Genomic DNA, 11,143 nt, shown 5'->3' on the forward strand with positions numbered 1-11,143 from the left:
AAAAACTTGCAGAAAAAACATTTAGATGTACCATCTACATGATGAAGCACGTCATATGGCAACAAAACTTACAAAACATAACCACAGAGGACTGAGAAATAGCACAAAATGCATTAAATAATGAAAATCCGAGATTTCGCAAGAACTGAATTAAATGTTTTACTTCTGCAAATATGTGTGAAGAAGGAAATGTGGTCATTTCACTTGTTGCAGCAAAAGCAAAGCGTATAAAGTGTGGCATATAATGGCAGACAGTGGTGAATGAGGCTGAGTAGTCAAAAAAAAAAAAACAACTGAAACTTTCCTTCCAAACATGTTTGAACACGACGACCTCTTTCACAAGGAATTAAACACTCAAAAAATGTGAGGTAACATTTTTATTTAGTATAAACATCATGATGCTGTTACAGCTAAAAGAAACCAATATCAGGTCATATGTACAAATGTTTGAAAAGCTTAAAATGTTGACTATTCAACAGCAAAGGGTGCTTTTTTAAAATTGTGAATAAGCGTTTTTGTTAATATATGAATGATGCTTGTTCTAAAAACACTTTGTCAATAAAAAAATAAAGACTAAATCAGCCAACAAAATAACCTTCAAGTGAAATACTACTTTAAGTTCTATGATTATGTACAACATTATGCCTGTATGTGTAAGTATGTAACAACAGTGTAGAGAACAGAATAAAAATAAATCTGACAGAGTAAAGAAGCTGGTGTGGCAGGACCTCAGGATGGTGAAGGATCACTGTGACATTACATAGCCACAAAGTCTCCCAGAGTTTGGTTATAAGAAAGAAACACTTTCATTGACAATTGTAAGATCACTTAAGGGAAGCAGTAAATTGTAGACAGGTAGGTAACATCTGCACATTTAAATGGAAAGATATTCTGTGGTAATCCTTCCCTTTTAACCTGAGTACAAACCGTAATCTAACAACTCATTTTAACAGGCCACTGCATAAAAAAACACGTTAAAAACCTAATTAGATGTCACATTTTATCAGTTGAAGGCCTTCTGCTTTCTTTGTACAACACCCTCAAAACACATCCACATACGGACAAAATAAAACAAGGTCTCCTGCAACTTTCAAACTTAGCCAACAGACATGTTTCCTCTCTTGTCAATCTGAGTTTGTTGGTTGTATGACACAGATCCGACCATCATCATTCACTACCAGGCTCAGAGGTGAGGACTTGGGGGTCAGATGGGCTTGGTGGTGCTGTTGTAGACCAGATGATCTCTGTCTTCTATCGAGGTAATGGGAGCATTGACGGGGACACGTTGGTGCTGTGAAGACTTCCTGCCCTTCGTAAGGCAGTAAATCAAGACGCCCAGCAGGATGACGACACCCACACCCAGGAGGGCAGCTATCACCGTAGTGACTGTAAGATGAATTGAAATAAATATGGCTAAAGTTAACTTGGTGGCTCATCATTCCAAAACAATACGATAAAAGTTGCAAAGTTGACAAAGCAGACCAATACATCAAATGCAACTCTGAACAACTCAGTGAAGTGGAAAAATGTGCTGAAAGAGAGCAAAGCTTTGACAGCTTTGCTGAATTCAGTTGCGGTAAAAGCTGATGGAGCAGATAGGTTTTTATGTAGGTTTAATTTGAAGCTGTATAGGTACACAGGGAAAAAAACTAAAGGGTAATGTACCAATCTCGTTGTTAGATGACTGGCGCTCAAACTCCTCCTTTCTTGCAAATACGTCCTTTTCTGAAATAAAGAAAAAGATATGATATAACTGAAAATTATTTATGTGGTGCGTGGCAAGGAAAAAGAGTCGTTAATATAAATCTTCACTCCTGGGGGCCACAGAACCTGTGAAAATAAAGCTGACTTCATGATGACGCAGTCAAATGTTCACCCGCTAGCTGCTAATTTTCTCTTTCAGCTGTTTGACATCTGATGCATAAAGATAAGAATTACAGCAGCTTTAGGAATTTAATTTGTCACTGTGTATGCACATATCGCCTCCTTAGAGCAAGCACATACACAAAAAAATCAGATATGTAAAAACGTAAATGGTAGTCAACAGTACATTGACATCAGTTTTGAATGTTCACAGAGCGGGATGGACGGACGGATGGACTCTTTCACATATAAACATTGATTTAATAACATAGATAACATGGTCCACATTTGTAACTCTATTAGTGCCCTTTTAAGACTCTGTATTATCAAACTAGGCCTACTTGGATGACAAGGATGTAACAAAGATATGCATGCAACAATACTTAGACTATTTCTGGAGCTCCCTTCAAAACTGGAGTTTTATTCGAGCGTGTATTATATTCTTGTGCATTTTTTCTAGTGTGTGTATAAATAAATAAATAAATAAATAAATAAATAAATAATAGTGTAGAAAACAGTTTACCAGAGTACGTAATGCAAAAAGGTGGCCAACATTTGCGAAATGCCCAAAACCCACCTGTTACTCCACGGCAAACTTTCATACAGGACTCCTCAGATTCAAATCTGTTCTCATTTCCCTGGCAGCCACCATAGTTGAAGCGTAGGCAGTTTTGCTGGACGGGGTTGTAGTACCACTTGGTGATGCTGTCCCTGCAGTTGCCAGTGTCGGGAAGCTCTGTGCAGCGTACTGTGAAAAACAACCAGTGTGGTGAGAGTGCATACAGCAAAAACTGATAACAAGAGTCTGTGTCACATTTAGAATCCACTGGAAGTTAACATTTCTCTTCACAGTGGACGGTTTAGAAAGCAGAAATTAACACCAACCGAAAAAGACCTTAAGTTTAAATCACCTTTTTGTTCATCCACTGGAATCTGCCGCAGAATCTGAAACTTGTTGTTCACTGATAAATACACAGGAAATAATTCAAATTAGCATGTATTTTAAAGAAGCATTTTATCAATGTGTTCTATTGAGATTTCCATCAGCCTGTATGAAAATGAAACCCAGTTTGCATAGTGGCTGCTCACAATCATCGCAATTTAGTTCATCCGAGCTGTCGCTACATTGTGGGGAAGAATCGCACTCCAGTCCTGGATCCAAACAGCAGCCGTTAGTGCAGGTGAACTGCCCTGGCTTACATGGGGTGCCACACTTTTCTCCTGAGGCACACAAACAAAGAGGAAATTGTCACCTGTCCTGCACCATCGCTGATAATTTTGCAATAACACTGTATCCTGCGATAAAGTGAAATAAGGTCACTCACACTGATGAATCCACAGTGAATTTTGCAGTAAGTTTCAGCCCACTGCTAAGCTGTCTGTCTATCCTTACTGCTCTGATTCACAGTTTAAGACTAGCTGGTGACCACAGTAGAGCATAGAGCAGCTAGATACATGGTACCCTTAGAATTGTTAGGTTTTCTTTTTGAGAATTTGGTTAAGGCAAATTGTTTATTTTTGGAGAATTGCTAAATGAAACATGTCAGAAAGGTACAAATCCAAAGATTTTATAGTTCCTGGCTCTGATAAACGATGTCATGTTTACAATCATTTAATAAAGTATGCCTTTTAAACCTGGAGGTGGGTTTTGGGGTTGAGAGGTTAGTTTATTATTTAATATTTCAGGTTAACTAGTTGCTAGGAAAGATATTAGCATTTGCATATTTGGATTTACACAATTTGTTTCTACTCTCTGCAGTTCTCATATGACAGCAGTATTTAGCATTATATATATATACAAATTAAAAAACAGAATGATTGTCACAAATATAACAGCATATAATAATAGTATGTCTGTCATCGACAACCAGAATTCACCTACCTTGGGTAGTGGGAATAGGCAAACCTCTACCAGCTATACCACCTTTTTCTGAAAGAAAAAACAAATGACGTTGTTGGTTGAAAACAATACATTTACAAGGCAAACAGTAGAGACTCACTCACCTTCCTGAAATAATGTTTTTTTTTTTGGATAATTGCTGACAATATTAAGGCCAAACTGGGCAGGATTTGTACATCTTTGACATTAGAAAATTTATTTTTCTCCTCATCCACAAGACCTATGCTCGTCAGCCTACTAGGTCAATGCCCATTTTTAGTTTTCATAGTTACACTTCCTTTTTCTTAATAAGATCTGGTAGATTTTTGCTTTTTCAACTTCATTTTTATCATCTTCATTTACAAGCTTCACCTCACACAGCTGCCTAACACACATTTAGTAGCCAAGCATGCATCTACTTTTGAACACCTGCAACCTGAGTGCTCTGAAATAAAGACTTCCAAAGTTCTTGCAATATTGATGCAAACCCACTCAATTAAAAGCTTAGATTTCAATGCAACAGGAGTTATTTTACTTATTTATATTTAAACTGAATACACTGGAGTACAAAGCCAGTAGAAAGTTAAAATGTGTAACTGCTCAAACACCTATGGTCTGCTCTGTACATTTTTCACATAAATCCATCAGGTAAAGGCTGCCTATACAAGGTGTGATCAAAAAGTTCTGGGACTTCTAAGTAGGATGTCACCGTCTAAAACCCCTTTTTTTGGCCTGTTGAATTCAATTTTAAAAGGTCCATGTTTTGCCACAGTTTAGGAGATTCAGTGCTCATTGCATAAAAATGCTTGACATATTTACTTCTAGGGAGTGTTACAAGCGTGCTGGGAGTGCTGCATTGCTGCACAAGGTGACGACTTTGATGATGATAGCAGTCTACAGTCTGTTTTTTCATAACCCTGATCGCACCTTGTGTATCACATTCACCCTACAAACACAAGATGTACAAAGAAAGCAAACAAACAAAAAAAAAAAACCCCACAAAACACAGCGTTATAGAAAATTTCAGTAAAAAACCCAGAGGACAGATACCTGAGCCATAGCAGGCGTTGGAGCACTCAACCATAGAGAGATAGTTGTTGAGATTCTCCCTGCAGCCCCCAAACATGAACTCCTCACACTTCTCTGAGGCGGCGTTGTAATGCCAGCGAGGGAAGGCACCTCGACACGGCCCGATCTTCTTCGGAGCCATACAGTGATCTGGTGGGAAACAGTAAAGGATTACTTCCGATTCACAGCTAATAATGGTTGTCTTGCTACCATTTCCTAAAAATCTGTTTGTTTACTGCACCAGTACACATATTAAATATCACCAGCAGTATTGTGACAGTGATAATGTTTCAGATTTGCTCATTTAAAAGTAAATCTGAAATGTGAGGAAGAGTCCAATCATGTAAAAAGCTTTTTAACAATCCCTTTTTGTGTTTTGCTGAAACAAATCTAATCTGCTACTTCTGTGGAAATTCACAGAGTTAAGTAAGACTGACTCGCAGTGTTCCACACACGATTTTGTAAGTACTGGGGAAAAAAAAGCAAAGTTTCAGTAAAGTGGGAAGTTTCACAAACTATGTCACAAAGGACTACTAATGATAAAATTTAGTTACAAAAAGGTTAATGTGCCTCAGATGACTTGACATCTATAAACCAGTTTGACTAACCACTAACACTGTCTGTCTCATATCTGGGACCAGTTTCAGTGGGATTTCCTTTTGTACTTTCTCCTAACTGTCTGTTTCTTGTGTCTGTGTCTCATGAACAGATATACGATTGAGAAACAACCCATAGTGGCTGGTTTCGACAGACAATGAGGTTAGAGAAGAAGATGCAGGGTGTCTGCATGTGGTTGATGATACACATTTTAAGTATCATCACGTATAATACAGCTACTATTACACATGACAAAGAAGTGTCCCGCTGCTAAGATAAATAAGGAACTGTAAGCCACACTGTCGTTATTAAGTTCTCATGTTATTATCAGTCATTTGTGAACGAGCTGAAGTGGTATTTCAGCCTTTCGTTCGCAGCGCTGACATGTAGAAGAGTGAAGTCACTGCCGTGGTAATGCACTGAAGCACATTCCTACCACTGCTCAAGCTGTTAATAGGTAACTGAAACACTGAGCGGCTAAAAGTCTTTTCTTGTCTTTCAGTTTACAGTCAACCAACAACACGCAGATACACAAAAGAAGCCACTTTTAAAGGATAGAAGTTAAAGACTTAAATCACTTTTAATGACTACAGACTGCCACGGTGACTGAAGTCTTCTTGTTTGTTAACTAAAGGTGAAACCAGACTGACAGGTTTTGTTGAGTTGGGGGTGGAGAGATGGTATCAGGGGAGCAGGGAAAAAAAAACAACAAAAAAAAGCGCCAGCTGCTGTACACTTTTCTGTTTCCTGACGTGTTCACAACCACTCTGTGTTGTTTCACCGGAAGCAATCTGGACACTATAAGTGGCACTGAGGACGCCATTTAACCAACCACTCTCCCATATTTCCATTTCTTTACTGTCATCAGTCTTCTCTTTACAAAAACGGAATATGATGCAATCATTATAAAATCACCTTTTATCTCTATATCAGGATTGTGTTGCGTCTTTCAGGCCACAGGAATTAGTTGAGCATGCCGTGACAGGTTTGATCACAACTAACTTCCTCACGCTGGCGACATATGCAAAGCAGTACCAGAGCAACTGATAAACCGAGTACCTTGGAAAGCTTTTATGTCAGAGCAAAACAAAAGACTTGAAATCACACGCCAGCTACAATTAGTTCAGAAAGGATATTTTGGGCTTTAAGAGGAGAATTTAGAAAGTTGATAAGAAATCTAAAGACAGAGGGGCATCGTGATGTCTAAACCTGTCTGTATTTCAACATCAAACACAAGACAGGTGACTGAATAAGCGAAAGAAAATGTCAACACATAAAGTTCAGTGGAAACATGACTCATTACAACTGAAACCATTTCTTCACCCAAATGACCTACTGAGTCTGTTTACTCAGAGATGCTGGCAAAACCAGCTCCAATACGAGATGTAATTCACAGCCTCCGATTTTCAGAGTGACATTAATGTCATGACAGGTACAGGATGAATTGTTTTCGGGTGCGATAGAAAACAGATGTTTTGCATAAATGAATATGTTCAGAGAATCTTCTTCCTCAGTCTAGATACTCACGCTCAGACTGCTCAGGAGTGAGGACCAGGACGGTAACCTTGGTTGAGTCTGACTGACCGACGGTGTCTGTGACAGTCAGTTTGAACTTGTACACCCCAGACGTCAGATTGGAAACAATAATCTGGTCGGGAAAGTTGGTTTCCTATGAGGCATGAAAGCAGATTTCCAGTTAAAACGCAGACAGAATAAACAACATTATGGCGTAAACGTAAGAGACAAGTAAGACAATCTTTTTACCTCAATGATAGCATAAGGATACGGGGTGAGCATTTGCCATTGGTAGGACAAGATCCCATTGTCGTCTTTGCTCTGGATGCCGTTCAGCGTCACACTGTCCTGAGGCTGGACCACCCGGTCAAGACCTCCGTTGGCCACAGGTGGACGGTCAGAATCAGCTGGAAACACATCATAAGATCATTATATTTACACAAAGAAGCTCAAAGAAGCAAAAAAACTTGTGCACAGATAGGCGAAAAGAAAGACATACGGTAGTAACACCTGCAGACATTTAGACAAGATGAGGAAGAAACAGAAAGCAGGCGCCATTAGTCCCTGACATGTGTGAACATGCAAAACTGAAAGGTTTCTTCTTGAAATCTGTGGTGTCGCATATCCTTATTACAAACTGTATTCTAACACAAAGCATTGACAGCCAGTGAACAAAATTATTTGAGCTCATCTCCAATGTTGGTGGAGAATTAGATTTGGGGGGATATTTATTTATAGTCCCTCTGTTTTTAAAGGGAAAATCAGTCCAGTAGATATTGTCATACATGTAGAAAGCATACTATAATGCAAAGTATGTCAAATCTCCCTTTTCATCTTTCATGGGCATGACTAACTTAAGAGATAGCTTAAGAGATGAGGATTCCCCCATGATAAACTGACGAGCAGTTTAAAGTGTGTTGGGCTTTGAGTAGTGTTCTTCCTACCTGGGGTTGCATCCACATCCAGGTAACTCTCATAGACAGACTCCAGGATTTGGCTGGTGTATCCTTTCTTCCTGACAAAGCGACAGGCGTATTTCTTTTTGTACAGACAGTCAAACAGAAAGCAGGACTTGACCGAGCCCTCCTCTTCTCCTTTCTCCATGAAGGCGACATTGCACCTCTGGTCCTTGCAGCAGGCTGTTATACAGTCCCTGTCTCGATCCAGTATCGGCGACGACAGAAACGTAGCTCCGTCTTTCACAGATTCATCGGCGTCGAGCACAAAATCGTCCCGACCTTGCTTGAATTTGGTTAAACAGTTTTCACCGAAGTCCTGAGGCGCCGCGGCGCGCAGAAGACATACAAGGAGAAGGAGCGATTGTCCTTTAATAAACGCGTTCATTTTAAAAGTCCTGGGAGGGTTTCCACACGAATAAAATCCTAAATTCACCTGGAAAGACAGTGAAAGCGGTAGAAAGTGAAAATAGGTAATTACTGTTTTTTTTTTTTTTTTTTTTTAAAAAGAAACGTTTTCATGCAGTGTTCAGGCCGCAGAGGTGCAAACACAACAACCGGTTCATTCTCACCTCTCAGTGAAGAGACTCGTAGCTGCCCACCGGTTTCACTGACCTGCTTCCTCGGAGCTCCTCAGGCTGATCTGATACTTCACAACTCTGAAACTCTCACAAGAGATTAACTTGCTTGATCTCGACAAACACCTCCGCAATCCACGACATTACGCAGGTGACTCACCTGAGAGATCCAGGAAGTGAAATTCCACTCCTGATGCCACTCCCTGCAGCCGAAGCCCCAAACACAACAGAGTTCAGACTGAGTGAACGGAAAGCATCATTGTTAGTGTAGCCTATTGTGCACCTTAATTATGCAGTTTAGCACACTGATTTATGTTTCTTAGTACATTACGCATTATTATTAAAGGACTTTGCATATTTGAGCTTCTTCTATAATTAATGATTTCATTATCAGTTGCAGAGTTTTATTATTTTTATACATCAGGGGTGGAGCAAAGGAGAGAATAAAGCCTGTCCACCCCACAAAGTCAATAGTAAAGCCTGGATGAAGGTTCTGCACAAACTAATTGAATTGGACATCCTCTAATTACTATTTTTCTGGCAGAACTTTTTTTTTTTTTTTTTTTTTTTAGCAGAACCTAACCTCTTTCTAATGCCATTGTTCCCATACAGATGCATTTTAATATTATCAAAACTTCCATTCAACCAAAAAACACTTTGACCAACCAGAAAATGTTTACACTGATTCCGTTGTAGTTCACAGATTTACTATTAATGTCTTGAAAAGTGCATAACAGCGTAAAATGCATCGGTTTTTATATGTATACACTACCATTCAAAAGTTTGGGGTCACTAAGAAATGTCCTTATTTTTGAAAGAACAGCATTTTTTTTTCAATGAGGATAACATTAAATTAATCAGAAATACAGTCCAGACATTGTTAATGTGGTAAATGTCTATTTTAGCTGGAAACGGCTGATTTTTAATGGAATATCTCCATAGAGGTACAGAGGAACATTTCCAGCAACCATCACTCCTGTGTTCTAATGCTACAATGTGTTAGCTAATGGTGTTGAAAGGCTAATTGATGATTAGAAAACCCTTGTGCAACTATGTTAGCACATGAATAAAAGTGTGAGTTTTCATGGAAAACATGAAATTATCTGGGTGACCCCAAACTTTTGGATGGTAGTGTATAAATCATGTTTTTATCAGTCAAAGTGGGTGACATTTAGGTTCAGATGTGGATTTCTTAAAGCTCTTGTACAAACTCATATGCCTCTTTTAGACATGAACCCTGTTCTGTGTCTAATTCACATCTGAATGAGGACTCTAGTTAATTTTCTGTAGAAGTCGTGCCGTCAGTCTTAGTAGGTCAAACCTGGTCACGTTACTGTGTCACTTTCAATATTGCACAAGTCTGAACTGCACCGTCACCTTCATGGATAAGCACGCACAAACAAAGGTATTAAACACTGTGTGAAGTAATTTAAGGAAGGATTTTCTACAAGACTGTGGTTAAGAGCTCTGGAAACAAGTGGTACAAGCTGCTAACCAATGCAAAACTGACCCAGAACCTGCAGCCAAAAGAAAGAAACTAAAGGCAGGATGGACAGTGTGACATCAGTGTGACACTTTAAACATAACTGTCTTGTTTGTACTTTTCTTATGTAATTTAAATTGTAATAATCTTACAAGCTTTATCAACAATAATAATTTTTAAAGAAGCATTTTAAGCAGCTGGTCCAGGTTTGAATCAGTTGAGGGGTACATACTGTATATGAGTTCTCATAAAAGTGAGTGACCAAAAAATGACCATATGCCCTACAGCAAAATCTGAAAAAAACAAAACAAAACATTATGTTAGTGTAAGTGGTCTCAGGCCCCTATGAACATTTTCTGGCTCCACCATTGATGTAGTTGTGAACGAAAGTTTACATACACTTGCAAAGACCATGTTTATAATTTCAGCCTTCAGCGTCTAATGACTCCTATAACTATTCTATGATAATGAGAATTTTCTATGATGGGATCATTAAACCCATTAGTCTATGTCACAAAAAACAGCAACAATGCATTTTGGTAGTTTCATTGATTTAACATGGATATTGTGGAAATATGACAAAATACAGTGGGTCAAAAATATACATACAGCAATAGTAGTATCTGGTTAAACATCTCCTTGGCGATTTTCACCTCAAATAGGCATTTTTGGTAGCCATCCACAAGCTTCTGGCAAGTTTTTTGTTGTATCTTTTACAATTCGTTTACACTGAATTGGTACAGTTAAGCTGAATTAGTTGGCTTTCCTGACACACATTTGTGTCTTCATTACAGTCCACAGGTTCTTGATCATTGTTAAATCAATACTTTAGAGGAGACCAGTCTAAAACTGTAATGCTAGCCTGATTTTGCCATTTCTTTACCACATTTGACGTGTATTTGTGGCCACTGTCTCGTTGGAACATTAAACATTAAGTTTTTTTCTTGTGTTTTAAAAATAACAATAATAGTTTTATTTTTATAGCGTGTTTCACAAAAAGAGCACAAAATGCTTTCTGTTGCAAGGTGATGACATAAAAATATGATAATAGATGAAAAAATAACAGAACAGAGGCACACATAAAGAAAAAATAGAATCCCTGTGAATGAATTTAAGTATACATGAAGTTTTAAAAATATAAAAGTTGAACGTTGCTGGCAGGTATGACGCTAAAGTGACATTTCTCATATACTTTCATATATTT

At 38.5% G+C, this 11,143-nt stretch overlaps 1 protein-coding gene across 2 annotated transcripts; it reads right to left on the reverse strand.

The window, feature by feature from the left end:
* Window positions 1–362: 362 nt before the first annotated feature.
* Window positions 363–8,623, reverse strand: spint1a (serine peptidase inhibitor, Kunitz type 1 a). Of its 2 annotated transcripts, none has more exons than XM_055005912.1 (11): window positions 8,494–8,623; window positions 7,867–8,314; window positions 7,172–7,329; window positions 6,935–7,076; window positions 4,793–4,960; window positions 3,746–3,793; window positions 2,953–3,084; window positions 2,775–2,825; window positions 2,441–2,611; window positions 1,666–1,725; window positions 363–1,386 (listed from the first exon to the last, which is right to left on the reverse strand). In XM_055005912.1, exons 2-11 carry the CDS (start codon window positions 8,264–8,266, stop codon window positions 1,205–1,207), a joined length of 1,512 nt encoding a protein of 503 aa, XP_054861887.1. In that variant the 5' UTR covers window positions 8,267–8,314; window positions 8,494–8,623; the 3' UTR covers window positions 363–1,204. The 2 variants fall into 2 exon arrangements, with proteins under 2 accessions (XP_054861887.1, XP_023140228.2); XM_023284460.3 differs by having other exon boundaries at window positions 8,451–8,618.
* Between the last annotated feature and the right edge of the window lie 2,520 nt (window positions 8,624–11,143).

The sequence above is a fragment of the Amphiprion ocellaris genome, chromosome 20 (assembly GCF_022539595.1).
Source record: "Amphiprion ocellaris isolate individual 3 ecotype Okinawa chromosome 20, ASM2253959v1, whole genome shotgun sequence".
Lineage (NCBI taxonomy): Eukaryota > Metazoa > Chordata > Actinopteri > Pomacentridae > Amphiprion > Amphiprion ocellaris.